The 19,627-nt window shown below is 49.9% G+C and overlaps 1 protein-coding gene across 1 annotated transcript; it reads left to right on the plus strand.

The window, feature by feature from the left end:
- Positions 1-1,356: 1,356 nt before the first annotated feature.
- Positions 1,357-6,489, plus strand: LOC122380868 (beta-1,3-galactosyltransferase 1-like). The gene is made up of 5 exons (XM_043364398.1): positions 1,357-1,550; positions 2,637-2,785; positions 3,208-3,309; positions 4,069-4,177; positions 5,110-6,489. The coding sequence occupies exons 1-5, from the start codon at positions 1,490-1,492 to the stop codon at positions 6,069-6,071; spliced, it is 1,383 nt and encodes a 460-aa protein (XP_043220333.1). The 5' UTR covers positions 1,357-1,489; the 3' UTR covers positions 6,072-6,489.
- The last annotated feature ends 13,138 nt before the right edge of the window (positions 6,490-19,627 follow it).

Raw genomic sequence — 19,627 nt, forward strand, 5'->3', positions numbered from 1 at the left:
ACAAGTTTGCAGCAGTTCCGTGAATAGAGTGAGCTTCTTCACCCCCAATTTTGAAAAGCTGAACCACATTTCCGAGTCAGGATCACGAAAATGGATAATATGAGAAAAGTTTGGAAAGCTCACGAATATTACAAATTTGCGTTTTTATCAAGCATGACAGCATGTACACTGTACAGTGTTGTCTTCTACGGTGAACGAAGGGCGGCAATGATAGACATATTTCCATAATTTACCTTGAGCTCGTGCAGTCACTCGTGTTCCCATTAACTGCTGAAAACGAATGTGCCCCATGCACGAATGTGCCCCACTCTCCCCTACCTACGTAACGTTGCAATACAAGTTCGACAGCATGAAATCACCACTGTTCTAATATCTAGTTCCAAAACGCACATATGGAAATTAGCGGGAAGAAATCGCATGTTAGAATTAGTCGACGTTCGCTTTTCTCAGGTTCAGTTTTGCCCGTTTTGCTGCCAGACCCTTCTCTTCTGCTGGGCCCCTTCCGCTGCCGGGGGCGCCCCTCTTCTGCCAGTGGCACCCATTTTCTTCTTATTCCTTTTTTGCTGGGGCGCCCATCTGCTGTCAGGGCGCCCCTCTTCTTCTCGGAATGGGGGCGCCTCTCTCCGTTTGCTGGGGCGTCGCTCCTCTTCAGGGGTGCTTTCTTCTGCTGGGGGTGCCCTTCCGCTGCCAGGGGCGCCCCTCTTGAACAGAGGGTATCTTTTTATTCTTGTAATAAGACGCGCCTCTTCTGGGGGCGGAATTCTAACATGGTCTAACATGGGCGCTTCTAACTAACGCTTCTAACTAATTCTAACATGGGCGCTTCTGGGGGCGCCCATCTGCTGCTGGGGCGACTCTCATGTGCTGGGAATGGGCAATTGGGCGTCGCTCTCCTGCTTGGTGAGCCCAACTTCTGCTGGAGGTGCCCTATTTCTCGTCAACCTTTGCTGTGTCGCCGCTCTTCTGCTCGGGGCGCCCTCTCTGCCGCGGGCTATGGACGCCTTTTCGGATGGAGGGTGGGGGGGGGGGGGAGCGGCCACCCCCGCCGCCCCCCGCTGGATCCGCGCCTTCGTGCTTGTTCCAAAATCATGCTTCGGGCCGTGCGCCTTTTGAAAAAAATGGACTTATAACTATAATCGACATTTCGGGAAATCGCAGTTCAGCAACTTTAGGTTTCGGCTAATAAGCATTTCGGCAAATTGGCATTTCGGCAAAAAGGCATGTCGGCAAATGACATTTCGGCTTTTAGCATTTCGACTTCTTGACACGTCGGCAAAAAGCACATCGGCAAAATGACATTCGCCAAATCGCCTTTCGGCAATTTGTCCGGACACCGCCGTAGTGCGGCCACGTGTCAGTAGCGGGCCGGGCGGCGGGCGGCGCGCACCGGGTCGCCGGCGGCGCGCACCGTTAGGCCGGCCGGCCGGGACCGTTGGCCGCTCGCCGGCCGGGCGCAGTGCCGCCGTGACTGCGCTGCCGGACCGCCGCGATGCTCTGCCGGCGGCCGCCGCTGCCGCTGCTGCTGCTGCTGCTCGACGCTGCGCTCTCAGGTGACGTGTCACCGCCCCGACCGACCGGGCGCACCCTGATTCCATACTGAACGCGGTTGGGGGTCAGTGGTTTGCGTTGTAGGTAGTGATCGTGAGTGACGTGTCACGGCCTCGGCACATTGACCCCACTCGGACCCCGGTGCCCGGGTGGAGAGACAGCGTCTCACGCAATCCTTTTTCGTTATTAAACTTCTACAGTTTTTTATTTTATTTAATTAAGAGTCCAGCTATCTTGAGTCCCTGACGGACCAGCTATCTTTATTAAAGAAAAGACAATAAGTGAAAGTCAATGTGAATCAAGGTGAAAGTCATCAATTGGGCTTCAGCGTTCTTGGTTTACAATAAAGCGTAAAAGTGCGTAGGTACTTCTTATGAGCAGAGAACGGGAGATTTTAAAACGTCAGGAGCTCCTCAGCCCAGAGAAAGGGGTCAGCAGTCAGCACTCGGACCGGACCACACAGTCCATGAGGCATTGGTGATACTTGTCGCCGCGCAGAGCACAGCTGACATGAAACGCATTTTATCATCGCTGCACGAGCTACGTCCACGTATTATGAATTATAACAGCTACCCAGCAAGAAGAGCACAGGTTGCAAATGGTGGTCAGTGATCAGTTAGGCATAGGTGTATCAGAGGTCAACATAAAACGTTGGACCTTACGTCTTACATGGTTCATCGGTCAAATAATTTTGGCTTTAGCCCAATCAGCTGGCCTCCTATCCCGCGCAGACCCTCATCCAGCAGGAGGCTGATAGAAGAGTTCCTCGCTCTCGATCGCGCAGTCTGAGTATGTACAGTCCACAGCAGAAGTAATGTGCGATTTCAGTCAGAGGTATGTTCTGCTTCTGAAGCTTAGGAACGACTAGCGAGACTACAATGAAACTTTGAATGTAGCTTAGATGTATCGTCACCCTTGCAGCTGTAACTTTATCTATTGACATTTTCTTTTCGATCACTCCGCATTAAAAAAATCGCCAGTCAAAGCCATCCGTTGAGATTGGTAAAACCACACATTACTCTAGCGGTGGGCTGTACAACATCGGGGGTAACTACCGGATCGGTCGCTGACGCTGGACCCACTTTCAGAGGAGAAATGCCAGCCAGTGTTCGACGTGTGCGAGTCGGCGCCGAGCGCCAACACGCACTTCCTCTCCAAGAATAACACCCAGGTGGTGGCCTCGCCCGGCGAGACGGTCCTGCTGCCCTGCCAGCTCCAGAAGCCCTCCGACTATAAGGTGAGACAGAACCTAGTTTATACCTTTATTTGCAACACACGACCGCGACTGCCAACTCCTCTGATTTGGTGGGCAGTTTTGGTTTTCAGGGCTCAAATGTTGACAATTCACCGGTTTATTTTCTTGTGTTGTAAACACCTCACCGGTTCAGCCGCCATCGATATCTTTCCCTTGAATAGGTACGCTTCTTCGAAACAGCGTATCAGCGCGCCGTTCGTGTTCCCATACTGTTCTCATATTTCAAGAGCCGATGGTAGGCTGATTACCCGTGCAATTATCACGGGTGTGTCACTGTGTCGCCGTCGCCATGTTGGCCCTGAGAGCCGAGAGGACCGAGTCTGTCACCCGATGACCGACTCGGCTCCCTTCGTCTGCTCTCAAAGCCCCGTGACAAACCCTGCCCTCCGTCGTCTGTCCCGTAGGTGTCCTGGCTGTTCAAGGCGACCCGTCGCCTTCTGACCGTCCAGGACTGGACGTTCACACAGGATGACCGGCTCTCTGCCAGGCTCAACACCTTCACCAATGTAGGTCGACAGGTCTTCCTTTGTGGGGCATAACACCTTTTCACTGTAATGCCAACTGAAATGGAAATGACGTTTTCAATATAATGAATCGCACTGCATAAATGTACTACCTTCTATAGTTACTGTTCAGTTCAGTGTTGGGCTTTAGGCACAAGCCACTTGCAGCCGCCATTCAGATCCTATCAGCCCCGTGCAAGTTGCAGCGCGGGAAGGGAGTGAAGACGGTTATCGCCTTATGCATATTTTCCAGACATGTGCATGAATCCGAGAAAATGGATCTGGGATCTGATCCCACGGATCCTGAACTCGGATCCGATGGGATCATAGAGCCAGCTCTTTGATTTATCGAAAGATCCGTGGGTATCATAGATCGGAGCCTATTTTCTTGCTTGAGATCCATTGAGATCATAGATCTTCATTTTTTTTTGTCAACACAGAAATCCCCCAAAAATCACTTGTTGCAACTCACAAACTTTCTGTTTTAGTGATTTTATGTGATTGCACGTTATACTCCATGGTTTTGTGGCACTTATTGACTTTGAAACATTTGGAAACCTGTTTCCAAATGCTCTGCATGGCGGGATCCACTCAGATCATAGATCCATGTTCTTGGTTTATCATCAGATCCTGAGAGATCATAGATCCAGGGTAAATTCTTTCACGCTGGATCCGGTGGGACCGTGGATCCTAATCTGCAGTTTGCTCCGAGATCCACTGTTTCGTTTTCGGCAACTGATCTAACCAGTGCATTGGTTTCAGACATGGAATTTGAAAATAACCAACGTCTCAGTGGAAGATTCAGGAATATACGAGTGCCAAGTGTCGGCCCATCCATGGGACCGGCTGCAAGTTCGGCTCAAGATATCAGGTTAGTACCTAAAAGCTACCAACAAAGGCGTAGGCAACTAACTGAACAGCATAAAATGCAAACAAATATTCAGTATTATTTAACGATTTCTACTCAGATTCTACGGAAGATATCTGAGATGGTTTGCTCTCCCTCCCTCCCCCCCCCCCCTCTCTCTCTCTCTCTCTCTCTCTCTCTCTCTCTCTCTCTCTCTCTCTTTCTCTTTACTTCACACCTTCTATTGCGGTATAGGTACTAAGCAACATTTTTTTTCGAACCAGAATGACTCACGTCTAATTATCTTACAGTAGATTGACTCTGGGTAAGGAAGAAAAATTAACCAGATAGGGTCCTAGCTTTAAATCCTGCTTCATCAGTCTGAAAATTTTCCATCATTAAGCCGTTCTATGCAGACAAGTCCCTATGTATCTATGCGGAAAAGTGCGGTAAAACGTGGTACTTGATGGCGCCTACTGTATGTACTATGCATTTACTTTGCAATCATGGTCGATCCACATTCAAACGAGAACCATTTTTTTTAAGATAACCATTTTTAAGGAAACCATTTAAATAAATTTAAATAAGCAAACATAAGCAAAGGGATAGGGTAGGGTAAGGTTGGGTAGGGTAGGGGTAGGGTTGAGTTTAAGAAGAGCCTAACATGCAAAAGGCTTGAATATCCCACATCTATCACCATTGTACCTTACAGTTCAATTAAAAACAACAACCCAAACCTCCCAAATATAGCATCAAAGTACAGGTAACTCATTTAAACGAATGCATCTGTAAAGCACATTAAATCAAAACACACAGTTATCGCGTAAAACTGTACCTCTAGTTTAAATAAATTTAAATAAGCAAACCATTTTTACTACAGGTACTGGTCTGTTAGTTGGTGTGTATGTATCATGCCCCGTTCAGCCACTCCGTTGATTGCCGCTACGTACCGGCAGATCCGGACGGGTCCAACCGGCGGACAGAGCACGTGCCGCTAGTCAGGGACTATGGCGAGCCGGGCTTCCACCTGGAGAACAGCGCACTGTGTCCGGACGGCGGCCAGAACGTGAAGCTGGTCATCCTGGTGCAGAGTGCGCTGCAAAACTCCAACCAGCGCAGCGTCATCCGCCACACGTGGGCGCGGCCGGCCAACTTCCGGGACGACATCGTCATGGGCTTCGTGGTGGCTCGCACCGACGACCCGGCCCTCCAGAAGGGCGTCGAGTACGAGCAGTCGCTCTACGGTGACATCATCCAGGCCAACTTCGTCGATCACTACAACAACCTCACTCTCAAAACGCTGGCCAGCCTGGAATGGTTTGACGTGCACTGCGGTGCGGCGAAGTTCGTGCTCAAGGTCGATGACGACGTGTTCCTGAACATCAGAAATCTGGAATCGTTCATTGACGAGCATCGTGATGCGCGACGTACCATTTTTGGAAATGTCATTTACAATCCAATGCCGAACCGTGACAAAGAATCTAGATACTATGTGAGCCCTAAGATTTGGGAGAAGACCAAGTACCCGCGGTACACGAGTGGTCCACTGTATCTCGTCACGGGAGACAGCGTGCGCGAGCTGCGGCAGCGCGTACTGGAGAGGCCCTACTTCTTCATCGAGGACGTCACCGTCACCGGCATCGGCGCCAAGATGGCGGCCGTGCGGCGCGTGCGAGCGCCGGAGTTTTTCACCTACCCGGTGCCACTGACGGACACGTGTCTGTACCGCATGCTGGTTGGCGCCCACCAGGTGCCCGCCAAGGAGATGTCAGCGCTGTGGAACCGCGTCGTGGACAAAACTTTAAAATGTCCTTACACATACGAACCAAAACACTGGAAGCCATGCACCAAACTGAAGGCGCAGGAAAGCCTCAAACACTGCGTGCTCACCCTTTTCACAGCACCTAAGAACGGTTGAAGGGAAACTAATCTATTCATTTGAACATTTGGTCTCGAGCTGGGGCGGTCACTTCCAAGGCTGCCGAGTGTTTTTCAACCCTGCCGTGAGGGCATCTTAGCGTAGAACCGAGCGAATATTAGTCTGGTGTATCGTCCTCACATACTCGTATTCACTATTCATAAACAGTGTTGTTCCTTGTGGAAGTAACTAATGTGTACACTCAGTCGCTATAGCGTGTTGGTAAGTGCGGGAGGTACGTTTCGGGGAGAGCAGAGATGACATTTGGAGCTTCTCCGTGTCGAACGTTCCTCGTCTCATGCAGTACCTATATTTCTCATGTGTAATGATGATGAACAACGATCTGCGAAAACCAGGACGTTACAGTGTTTCTAATAGTCATTATGGCACACCTAATAAAGATTAGTGGGCCTTGGAAGGGAGTACTAAGGACGCGCGGCGGCGGCAGTGAAGCCGGGTGGGAGGAGACGCGGGGAGGGGAAGAGTAGGCACGAAACGATCAGGAGGGGACACATAAGGACGGAGGGTCGCGAGACCTCAGTTTGCGGCTATAGCCGACGGCCGGCGGTCGGCTCGGCATTTGTGTGAGAAGAAAGCGTCACCACCCACCATCCCCATACAACGTCCCAGTTCCTTTCTTACCCAATTTCCCAACTCGTCGTCGCACCGTTCGAGTGCGGCTCCTTGTCCAACCACACAGCACAAGTAAAATTAGCTGCGTAGGTACGGCCAAGGTACGGCCAACAACAGCCAAACAGAGAATCCGAAGAAGGGACGAAGAACGAACGAGAGAAAACACTAACTGCGTCATGAGGGCGGGCGGCCCTGGGAAATCGTCGGCCAGTGGCCACATGCACGCACCTGTAACCAGCGATCTGGCCTGATAGGACGACCAGCTTTCAGTACAAGGCCAATTTTCAGAACATTGAACTCAATGGTCAGAACCGCCAGCCTAAATTCATACCAGTGAACGAGAGCCGACAAAAAGGTCTGATAGCAATAGTGGGTCCGTGGACTGTGGAGGTGTTTTCATGACGTCATAGACAGATCAAGGTCAGGCCAAAGCAAAGATCAAAATTGAGGACGCTCACATTTAGGGTTTTGGCGTACGCAGTGTCAAAGACATTAATGCTAATTTCGGCTTAATTTCGGCTAAGTGACCATCCCACCATAACATTAGCTAGAGCTAAGGTCAGGGTAGCGGAGGATAGCCAACGAGGCTGGCCGTCGTTTGGGATCGTTTTTAGCCCGCTCCTTCCATAAATTTGAGTCGTTATCCGGTACCCCGTCGTTTGGCCTCACATTTGACCTTGAAGGTCAAAGGTTAAGGTCAAGGTCATGGTCACGGAGGCTGCCCACGGTGAGGAGCTATTATGTTCCCAGTAAACATGCCGACGTCGGCCCGACGTCGGCCGACGTCGGGGTGACGTCGGCAACTCGGCATCGGCATGCCGACGTCGGCCCGACGTCGGTCCAACCTCGGCACGACGTCGGCTGGATGTCGGATATGCCCGCATGTTCCGACGTCCAGCCGAGGTCCAGCCGACGTCGGGCCGACATCGGACCGAGATCAATTGCTGAGGTCCAGCCGACGTCGGGCCGACGTCAGGGCGACGTCGGACCGACATCGGCCGCTGTTTTGACCGTTAAAATAATATAAAATACATGTTTCATGTTTCATAAAGAGCTTCTGTATTCAAAAAATCCTCAGGAAACTCAAATCTTCCTCCACGCCGCAGCCCGCAGCCCCCTGATCCGGACTGGACGGGAAACTTTATCCCATTTGGGATTGCCCGTAAGCCGAGCTCGCCCGTAGCCGGGTGCGGTGAGTGCTTGGGGGCTGCTCGGCCTATCCTTTGGTTAGGCTCAGCCCCGGCAACTCACCAGGGCCGGGCCCAGTTCATATAGAAAGGCCAGTCGGCAAGTGTCACTTTGCCAAAGTGCCACTTATCAAAGGGACACTTTGGGAAACGTTGGTGCAGGTGTGTAAGATTGGCTATATGAATCCATTGTGGGGTCGCCCTTGCCCCTTTCCAATAAGTGTCACGTAACAGCAATGGGACCAGGGACTCTATATGAACTGGACCCAGGGTGCTCGCCAAGAAGACCAATGTCTCCATCCTATGATCCTTCCGGCTCTGAAATGGTCTTGTCAGACCGAAAGGGCATAACCCAACAAAACAAACCAAATTTGTTAGCTGGATGCGTGGTGTAGTGGTTAGCGCACTAACCTCGCGTTTGAGTGACACTGGGTTCGAATCCCATCGCCGGCTGATGCTTTTGGCGTGTTGTCCCAGTAAACATGCCGACGTCGGCGACTGGGGGCTCGAATCCCGCCGCCGGTTGATATTTTTGGCGCGTTGTCCCAATAAACATGCCGACGTCGGCCCCGTCGGTCCAACGACAAACGATCTCGTCAACCTCGGCAAACGATCTCGGCCCGACGTCGGCTCGACGTCGGCTGGACTTCGGCTGGACGTCGGAACATGCGGGCATATCCGACGTCCAGCCGATGTCGGGCCTAGGTTGAACCGACGTTGGGCCGACGTCGGGCCGAGCCTCGGCCCGACGTCGGGCCGACGTCGTCATGTTTACTGGGTTTGACCCATTTTGGTCCTCTTGCGCCCATAATTCCGGATGTTATCCGGTACCCCGTCCTTTGACCTAGAGTTTGACCTCTAAGGTCAAACTCTATTAGGGTCAAGGTCAAGCCGAATAAAATGTAGCCCTGGCGGCCAAATATCCACTGGCATGGTTGCTTGAGACGTGGCAGATCAACTTCTTCACATTTCGCCCTACTCTTTCTTTGGGAAATGGTGCCTATCTTTGACCTGGTGTTTGACCATGAAGGTCAAGGGCTAGAGCCAAGGTCAGCCCTTGACCGGCTAGCGGCGGCTAGCCAACGAGGCTGGCCGTCGTTTGGGACCGTTTTTAGCCCGCTCCTTCCATAAGTTCGAGACGTTATCCGGTACCCCGTCGTTTGAACTCAAATTTGACCTTGAAGGTCAAAGGTTAAGGTCAAGGTCATGGTCACGGAGGCTGCCCACGGTGACGAGCTATCATGTATGACCACTTTTGGTCCTCTTGCGCCCATAATTCGGGATGTTATCCGGTATCCCGTCCTTTGACCTCAAATCTGACCTTGACGGTCAAAGGTCAAGGTCAAGGTCCTCTCCGTGGCCGAGTGGATAAAAGCGCCGGAATTCGACGCTTAGCCGGAAGTGAGAGCCCGGTTCAAGCCCCGGTGCGGGCGGCCACATTTAGCTCCTACGTGTAATGGCGTGCGTGTCTGTGGCAGGGACCGCACAGAAGCCAGGTAACGTGAGTGAGCGGAGGGGACCGTGTCCAGTCGTGAGGGCACGTTAAACGTTCGGACAAAATTCTGCCATACAACTGGAATTGCGCGATCGGGTGGTGGGGTCAGGGTCAGCACAACAAGCTATGCTTAGTGCGGGCTCTGATTCCTCAAATCCGCCCATTCAGTAATAGTTCAGACTAAATTTATAAAAAAAGGTCATGGTCACGGAGGCTGCCCACGGTGACGAACTATCATGTATGACCACTTTTGGTCCTCTTGAGGCTTGAGCCCATAATTCGGGATGTTATCAGGTACCCCGTCCTTTGACCTCAAAGTTGACCTTGAAGGTCAAAGGTCAAGGTCAAGTTAATGGTAACGGAGGCTGCCCACGGTGACGAGCTATCGCGTTTGACCCATTTTGGTCTTCTTGCGCCCATAATTCGGGATGTTATCCGGTACCCGTCCTTTGACCTAAAGTTTGACCTCTAAGGTCAAACATTAGGGTCAAGGTCAAGAAAATAAAATGTAGCCTTGGCGGCCAAGTATCCACTGGCATGGTTGCTTGAGACGTGGCAGATCAACTTCTTTACATTTCGCCCTACTCTTTCTTTGGGAAATGGTGCCTATCTTTGACCTGGTGTTTGACCATGAAGGTCAAGGGCTAGAGCCAAGGTCAGGGCAGCGGAGGCTAGCCAACGAGGCTGGCCGTCGTTTGGGACCGTTTTTAGCCCGCTCCTTCCATAAAATTCGAGACGTTATCCGGTACCCCGTCGTTTGAACTCAAATTTGACCTTGAAGGTCAAAGGTTAAGGTCAAGGTCATGGTCACGGAGGCTGCCAACGGTGACGAGCTATCATGTATGACCACTTTTGGTCCTCTGGCGCCCATAATTCGGGATGTTATCCGGTATCCCGTCCTTTGACCTCAAATTTGACCTTGAAGGTCAAAGGTCAAGGTCAAGGTCATGGTCACGGAGGCTGCCCAAGGTATCGAGCTATCATGTATGACCACTTTTGGTCCACTTGCGCCCATAATTCGGGACGTTATTGGGTAACCCGTCCTTTGACCTCAAATTTGACCGGCCTGAAGATGACCTTAAAAATGTGTTTTAAGTCCATTTTTGGAATCAGCGTGTCGTACTTGACCTGATTGCGTGTTTTCAGCGAATTCCAAATCTGACGCTGAATCCGTCGTTGAATACGTCGCTATCTTCACGCACGTACAGTGGATCTTATTAGGATCTCCAGACGTAACTAGATGGCGTTGAGCCTTAGTCGAGTCCATGTCAAATTCAAGGAGAGGTCACTACCGAGCTGGGCCCGATGGGGAGGTGGGCGGGGAGGGGGGGGGCACACAGGTCCATCTCGAATTCAGATGTGGCCAAAACCTCTAGCGCAAAAACTACGGAAGCTAGAGATGTGATATAGGGCTCAAACGAAAGCAGATGAATCACGCTCTTAGAAAATGAGAAATATATCTGCCATTTTAAACCACATTTTTTGCGATACGCGAAATTTTGAGGAGGGATTATTTTAGGGCTCGTAAAAAAACACTTTTGTCTGGGATCATCGGTTCCTTTCCTGCATCTGGTTGCATTTGGTAAGAGTATGGAAACTGCAAAATATGAAATCATTCCGACGCGTTTTACTATGTGCGCTTTTACTTTGAAAAATTTCAAAAATGCATTGGAGGTCAAAAATGAAAATGTAAAACTCGTTACTAATTTGGGCCTGTAATACGTAAAATGATGAGAGGATTCCAAATCTGGTCGTAACATTCAAATCGGAGAGCATTTGACCCCTGTTTTGGCAAAAAAATATGTCGAAAATAGGCAAAATATCCAATTTGGGCAAAATTGGACAGTTTTTGGCCAAACCAGGAGTCAAATGTTCTCCGATTTGAATTTTGCGACCAGATATGGAATCCTCACATCATTTTACGTGTTATAGGCTTAAATTTATAACAATTTTTCACATGTTGATTTTTTTTTACCTCCAATGCATTTGTGAAAATTTTCCAAATAAAGGCGCACATATTAAAACGCGTCGGGTTGATTTCATATTTTGCACTTTTCATACTCTCACCAAATGCAAGCAGACGCAAGTAGGGAATCGATGATCCCAGACAAAAGTGTTTTTTACGAGCCCTAGGATATTTAGTTGAGTGGGACTGATGTGCCATTCCACCGCTGATAGCAACAAAACCATATAAGAAAAGGAGTCAGTATTTATTAGACTCTCACATGGACCAGATATATTGGCTGTGAACCAGCAAACAATGAACAGTGAACATTAACTTTCACTCAGTGAACTCACTGTCATTCATTCAGTCACTTCACTGTCACCCAGTCAATCAAACAAGTCAGCGGGTCAGTCTGTCATTGAAACATCACTCAGTATACCACTCAGTGCTTACATAGTTTCACTTAAACTCAGAACAGTGAACACTGACAGTTCTCGTCCCTATTCTGCCTACAGCAGCTCATCCACTCCAGGAGCATCGCCTTCGTCTTCCTGGTCATCCTCGTCGGAGCTGCTGACTTCGTCGTCTCTCAGGAGAGGGGATATGTCCACACCTCCCACGTCAGCACGACGAGCTCGCCGTCGTCGTGGTTTGCTGTAGTGCTGTTCTATGAGCTCACTGATCACTGGGTCACTGGTGACCATGAGGTACCGAAACTGGTCGGTCATGGTGTCCTCCCGTGATGTCTTCCGGGCGTGGCGAAGTCGGTATTGCCTGTTATGCTTGTTGCGTGCTTCTTGAGCTTCTTCGCTATATGCACCGATAGGCAGCTCGAGACCGTTGATGATATCTGCTCCGTGAACCAGGATCTTGTGTAGTGACGCCGGCATGTTGTACCACGAATAGAGTGCTACGTACAGCTCCGCTGTGTCCATGGCGTACCGATGATACTTGCCCTCGTCGATAGTCGAAGAAGATGACAGTGCTGAGAGGATGACTGAAAATCTCTGCAGTAGCTCGACATCGACTCCTGTTACCTCGCTCAGCACATGAACGTCATTAAAGGCGCGGCGGGCCGTGTTTCCATCGTTGGTGGAGCCGCCACTCCCGCCAGACTGCGGCTGGTCCACGACCAGCTGCATTTGGTCCCTGAAGCGCTGTTTGACGGCCCTTTGCCTGTCGCTGACGGCCGCCTTATCCTGCTCGGTTACAGCGCGCCATTTTGCGATTGGCAGCTTGTATGAAATGTGAAGCACACATTCAAACACGCGGATCCAGGCATGGAGCGTCGACAGTCCGAACTGGAGGCTCTCTGAACGCACCGGACGATCGGCCACAGTACTCAGGTCGTTCATTTCACTTGGCTTTGCACCACACACGTTGCACGTGGCACTTCCAGTCTCCGTCAGGGCTCCGATGACTTTCCCGTCTATCATAGTTAAGTGGAGTTGATGCTGGATCTCCACCCGGCTGCCACCAGGAGTCATCAGGATCGTCGGGTGCAGACTGTGGATCTCTGATTCAATATGCTGCCTTTCTGCTCGCGACAGCTCCGGGGTTTCGCGGGCATACTTGATGCTGATGGGCCTGCACAGTCTGGTCGATGATGGGGCCGCGTTCTCCCAGACGACGGACTGGTCGACACGGAGCCGTAGCGGTACCATTGTTGTGCAGAAGAGGCTCTCCTCGGTCTTTCCTTGATGCTCCGCGCTGAGGGCTTGCTTATACACTGACTGGGAAGATGCCCCATCAAATCCCCATTTTGCCTCTAGAATACCATAGTGCACACGAGCGCTGGGCCCCGACTCGTCAGCGGGAGAATCCAGCGAGTTGAGGATGTTGTGAGCCTCGGCAAGGCGCTCAACAGTGTGGTCGAGGACGGACTGTAACGTTACGGATGCACTCGTTTCCGTAACGATCGTCTCACCCGCTGGAGGGCAGCACCTTTGCTTGGCTTCGCGTACTTGATGCTTTGATGGGAGTATGTTGGCTTTTGCTGCGCCGCGCATTGTGCTTCTAACCACATTGTAGCCATGGACGGTCAAATCACTTGCGACGCTCATCGCCAGGGCCATATCTGGCGTGACGCATTCTGGTTGGGGGCGTTTGGCGACTTTGATTGTGCGGCGTACTTTCGATGGCCTGGTGGGCGAGGCCGTGATTTTCTTCAGAACGTAGGATAGATCAGACCGGCCATCCGCCCTGGCACTCTGGGTAGCAGCCTGTACCAGCTTCTCCGTGGGATGGTCCCGGGACAGTTCGCGGGATGCCCGTCTCTTGCTTCTCGCGCTGAGCTCGTTGTAGGGCATCGCCGGCCTCCCACCCGCTGCGCTCTGCGACAGTGTCCCGCCGTCCTCGTCCCCGGTGCCGTCGCTGGAGACGTCGTCGTCAGCAACAACGACAATATCGCCTTCGAAATGCTTCCCGTATTTGGCGAGCACTCGACCCTTGCGACGCCCGCATTTAGCCCACTGCCGTTGAACTTTCATGAAAAAATCCGTTAGAGCGGCACGCAGCTTCTCTAAGCATTCATTTGACCACCGGCCATCGCACTCTATCTCCGCCAGGCTCTCTCCAAGCTGCACGGCATGCGCTGTGCTGTTCTTCATTTGCTTGGACAGCATCCCTCCTTCAATAACGGCATCAAAAAATACTCTTTTACTGATACGCAGCTCCATTGTCAAGATCTCCTAACAAAACGACAGGTAGGGTAAGGTGCCTAATTAGCGACCCCCTTAATTTGAACCGTCATTGCTCACGCTCTGTGGGTGCCACTGTATTACTGGCTTGATTTTCGCAGAGATCGCTCATTTTTCTATCAAAATATAGTCATTTTCTGCCCCAATATTCACTAACGTATTTGTAGTGAGAATTTTGGCAAACCATTGCAAAAAAAAAAACGCTAATAGGGAACTCTTCCCGATTAGCGACCGGGGAGGGTCGCTATAAGTCTATGGGTTTCCCCATATTAAAAATGGCAAAAAATGCGACGGCTGAAAAGATGAAATATGATCTCAAAAAGGTAACCTATGCGCAAAACACTCAATCACTCGAACAGGAACGTTTATCCAACACATTTACGTAAGTAAAAACTGATCACGTGATGCACCGAAGGCGAAAAGAAGGCGGAAACCCAAATTTTGCGGGCTATCTCGTATGATATTCGAGGTCCGCGCTGAATTCGGCACCCTTGCAGTCGGTGACGACATTTGGCATCCCCTGCCACACATTGCAAGCTTCAGCAACACCTCATTTTCATTTCTCTCTTTTCCCCTTTCTTTCCCTTCTTGAGCTATTTGCGACCATGTCAGGCGCAAATAGGAAATATGAGTTGCGACACATTTTTAACCGCCATGCTGTGCACAGTTGAGCGATTCATTATGGGAAAACGGCACTCAATTGAAAAAGGAAAGTCGATTCAGAATAAAAAAGGTGCATCATCCTAATGTGCATCGCTTTACATCAGAGAGGGGCCGAGGGCCCAAACACACACGTTTTGGATAGGAAACTCGTCATTTTTATTTAAACTCACCTGAAACGTCCCACCAGAAACATCGACAACCGGAAAATAATTTAATTTGATAACCAAAGTATGGCTGACCTTTTGACGATATTTTTACCCCGTTTTCTCCTGCCAGTTTTTCTGTAGGGAGGTAGGTCGCAAATCGGAAAGGGTCGCTAATTAGGCACCTTACCCTACATCTCCCTCCAACACACCGCTATCTTCTCCGCTGTCACGACTCACGGTTGAAATGGAGCGAACAGCGAGTCACGGACCGAAACGGCCAAGGATTGTTTATTATTCACGCAGTCCCCGTGGCCTCCCCGCCCGCTGGCAACCAGCCAATATTGACCTCGGTCGACCCTGACCCAGCCTAGCAACAGCTGACGCTGACTCGCGGGTCAGCCGGCCGGCCGAATCCGCCCGACATCACATCACTTCTGCCCCCATAGCAAAAGTTTGACCACTGATGCCCAGCTAATTCTTTCGGGAACCGTTTGTGAACGTTCTCAGGCTCATTTTAAGCCATTCGAATTTTGGGGGGTGATTGATGATTTTTTTGTAGGCCTTTGTCAAGTATGCGATGAGTGAAAATGCGGACTGTGATGCATGTGCCCGAACATTGCTAATTAGCATGGCATTAATGACGAGCTAAAACATTATTTTTGATACCAAAATTTTCAGCACGAACCATGCAACACAGCGATGCCCATTTATTGCGGTTTCGATCAAATTATTACAATGTTACAGTCACTCAAAGTTGCGCGCGTTTCACATGTCTTTTGGGTCTACCACGCGCTTCCGAAGAAGTTCCAGGTTCACGACTGCGGTGAGCGGAGATCAGGTGGTTAAAAAATAGGCCGAAGGTGATTTCAGATGCTTCAATCCGTTTTGTGTTAAGAAATCACTCACTGAAGGAATTTAAAAATGGTCATTATTCGAGGTTTTGGCCACATTTGAAATTGCGATGGATCTGTGTGGGGGGGGGGGGCGGGTGGCGAGGTCACGGTGCGGGTGACCTGTCACAGCCCCGGCGCGGTGGGGCACTGCCGTAGGCAAATGGCGCACTCCAGTGTTGTTCCATATCGCGGTGGTGGGCCGGGCGGCCGGTTAGCTTGGCAGCTTGGAAGGAAAGGATAATGAAGCATGGTTTTGCTGTGGCCGGTTCACCTACTGTTACTTATGATGCACCCAGAGTAATGCAAATGTGGCGTTGATAATGCAGCTGGCAATGGAATGCTAGCGAATGCTCCGAGCGCCTAGCTATAAGGATTAAGATTATTTATGTCTCCTGAAATTTTCATTGAATATAATTCAAGCACTAGAGAGATCGTATTCGTTCGCCAGTTTTTTGACCGGCTGGCGTTTCTTGCGTATAAGAGCGCCCTTGGGCAAAGATTTAGGTATAACGCAGGTGATTCTTTCTTTTTTGCTGGTGAGACGCCTTTAGGGTCAAATCAAGCAGTGGCGGCGGAACACCTTTAATGAAGTGGGGGCACTGCCGACTTTTGGTCCCATTCTTTCCATGCAACGCCCATAGGGCTAATGTTAAAATGCCAAAATCAAACGGGGGCACGGTGCCCCGATGCCCCCCTCCCCACCCCCCCACCCCGTTCCGCCACCACATGAAATCAAGTCGCTAAGAGACGATGAGGAAAAGTGGACGAACGCCACATTTCTGTGCATGAAGTCTCGAGTTATAAAAAGCTAAAAGTTATTTTACGCGTGTAAGCTAAAAAACAATAAGATCAGTTAATAAAAATATTTGACCCGAAATTAACTTCTGTTTTGTCTGACCATGATTCCATGTATGACCCCGGTCCAGCCTGGTTCAACTCGGCCCAACCTGGTTGGCTCCCCCTTGTTAATATAAATTTGGCCCGAACCTTTTGAATGGAAGGAATCACAAGGACAGAGTCCCCGCTAAGCTGAGCTTGTTAAGCGTTGAAACCTGCCATCTACCCTCCGATCAAGCAATTCCTGGTCTATTGCAGACTATGGTTTTGAGGTTTAGTCTATGGCAAAATGGTCTGTGGTTTAGAGTCCAAATTTTAACGTGCGCACATAGCCGCGCACGGCCGGTTCCCTCGCCGACTTCGCCTAGCAGCGGCCTGCCACCAACCACAACCATACCCGTCAGGAGGCTAAAAAACGTCAAGCACACGTCGTGTTTCGAACACGGACTTTTGCAACCGGGACGTGCGCCTTCACCAACGCTCTACCGACCGAGCTACCGGGACGGACATTTACCTTGGGGTTTCGCCTCGTGACATTTATCGGGGTTACATGAGCACAGTAAATACGTATTTAGCCGCTAATTCGAATTAGGAACGCATTACCGACTCATGTAGCCACCTGCTAGTACGAATCGGCGATCCGATCCGCGGTTACATGAGCAAAGCAAATACGTATCACGATCGGATTCACCGCTAATGCGAATCAGGAGCGTACTACCGACTCATGTATCCACCTGCTAATACGAATCGGCGGTCCGAACAAAATCCGCTGAGAAAGAGGCTTAGAAGCGAATAGGACCAAGATACGTATTACAGGAACTATTTCTTCGCAAAAAGAAACATTAAAATGCAAAATAATAGGTATTTTTTTCATTTTCTTCTTTTGAAATAATATTAAAAAAATATGTCGGTATTTTGCCAAGTTTTCAACAATAAATATAGTGAAAACCAAATAGTAAATATCCACATAATTTCAGTAGAAACATTTTTCTGACAGCACTACAGACGAATCAAGAGAGGCAATTGCCCAATGAGTCAAAGCAAGACAACTTTATGTTCAACTTTTTTTGTTAAGTTAATTGAGAATGTTTTGAGCAGATTAAATGCAAAAAAGACATAAGATAATAAATTTTTAATTTAGTCACCTCTATTGCTACGGAAGTGCGCCACATTTGTATGCTATTCCGTTTGTAATGCGCATCGGGCCGAGAGCCAAACTAGATCCGTTTGACGTCACTGATACGAATTTGCTCATGTAGTCGGTGCACTGAATGCGTTCTTGGGGAGCTGATGCGAATTAGCGTAGTGCGTATTTGGAACGGATCGCTCATGTAACCGAAACGTCCGAGGCACACGATTCGGGCCGTATTTCACAAGAACTATTCTTTGCTGACTGGAAGCGTCAAAATGCAAAATACTTAACAATTTTTTTATTGGCTGCCTCGTAGAAAATAGCAAAAAAATGTTGGTATTTTGGTTTAGTCTTTGCATGTGAAATAAAATGAATGAAATATTTTGATAGATAATTTTTTCTGACCACCCTGCTGTCGCTGCATGGCGAATCAGTGCCCACTGACGTAAAACAAGAAAACTTTGTTTTCATTTTTTGATTTCATGTTAATTTTAAATGTTTTTGAGCCTATCAAATGATATAAGTATTTAAAATTTAGCTCAGTCGTCCCGGTAAATGCCGCAACTGCGCCATGACTGTACGCTAATCCTATTCCGTTTGTGATGCGAATTACCGGCCGTCGAGGAGTCAGCCCGGGTGAGCCAAACAAGATCCGTTTGACGTAGATAAAACGAATTAGTCTCATGTAACCGGTGCCGTAGATCCGTTTGTGGGGAGCTGATGCGCATTAGCGTAGTGCGTATTTGGAACGGATCGCTCATGTAACCCCGGTAATTGACAGACGTCAGACACTTTGGCCGAACTTTAGCCGAAACACTGAGCAAGCTGCGCAGGGCGATAGGTGCTCGTAGCGTTGAGGTTGGGTAACCTGTGAGCTGAACACGATGTCGCGAGTTTGAGCCCCACTCCCGGGTCTGGTTTTATCTAGACACAACCAAAACCTTTCCTTCTACTGCAACACAGCTAAGCACGATGGCATCTTTCCCCAATATCTTTCCCCAATATCCTCCCCAAAAGTCAAAATTATCGCTTATAAACGTTTAGCTAAGTTTCATTTTTTAGGAAAATATTTTTGGTCATTTGTCTGGAGCCATTTCAACTCTTTTTTCTTTTCTGATTCTTTTCGACCCGATAAAACCCACCAAAACTGAACATGCCAAATGAAAAATATCTAACTCAAATAACAGTTTAGAAAAGCCTCATCATGCATCATGAAAAGCATCATGCAACTATCGACTGAAAAGTTGCATGCTATGAATACGTCCTAGATTGTTTCAATTATCATTGTTCAACATTTTGGCTGGAACTGACGCTGCCTCTGGCTTGCCCGTTTGTTTGAGATAATGATTCCCTTCAGTCGCGTTCTTGCCGGTTCCACATGAACAGGATACCACCATACCGGAGTGAACGCACCCGCAACCATCATCCCCTCCACTCAGCCTCGGCGCAGTGGCGGGCGGCCCTGGGCGGCCCACTCCCGGCGCTACGCACGCCCCATGCGCCGTGATACCGCGTCACTCCCCCTCCCTCCTTCCCCCACAATGACCGGTGACCTCACTTCCCTCGGGATTTGGACTCGCCCTACCCCGACCGTAGCGCCACGTGGTGGCTCTGGAGATCTTAAATAGACCCACTGTACATTTGAGTAGGTAGGTATCAGTTTTGGTGATGTGGGGGAGTGGGCGAGGGCACCATTAGCGGAAAAGTTTTACTTGAGTCAGGACCCAGCCAACCCACACTCCCCACATATTATCAGCACATGTGCCGCGGCTGATGGCTCGCCACGGCCGACTGACTGCTCGTGACCCAGTCCGTCGATGGCCGTCCCGCGCCGGTTACCCACCACTGAACAGACGGAGGGGAAAGCTGGACACGTACCCTGAGCTGCAGGCCGGCAGCCGTACCGCTGTTCCAGGCACAGCCAGC

This window comes from Amphibalanus amphitrite, unplaced genomic scaffold (genome assembly GCF_019059575.1).
Source record: "Amphibalanus amphitrite isolate SeventyFive unplaced genomic scaffold, NRLGWU_Aamphi_draft 000108F_arrow, whole genome shotgun sequence".
In the NCBI taxonomy this organism is placed as follows: Eukaryota; Metazoa; Arthropoda; class Thecostraca; order Balanomorpha; family Balanidae; genus Amphibalanus; species Amphibalanus amphitrite.

What these genes read in the sequence shown, in the direction of transcription:
- LOC122380868 (XM_043364398.1), top strand. Translation starts at nt 1,490, where the DNA reads ATGCTCTGCCGGCGGCCGCCGCTGCCGCTGCTGCTGCTGCTGCTCGAC. An exon ending in AGAAGCCCTCCGACTATAAG is followed by an intron (nt 2,786 to 3,207) that starts GTGAGACAGAAC and finishes TCTGTCCCGTAG; the next exon opens with GTGTCCTGGCTGTTCAAGGC. An exon ending in AGTTCGGCTCAAGATATCAG is followed by an intron (nt 4,178 to 5,109) that starts GTTAGTACCTAA and finishes ACGTACCGGCAG; the next exon opens with ATCCGGACGGGTCCAACCGG.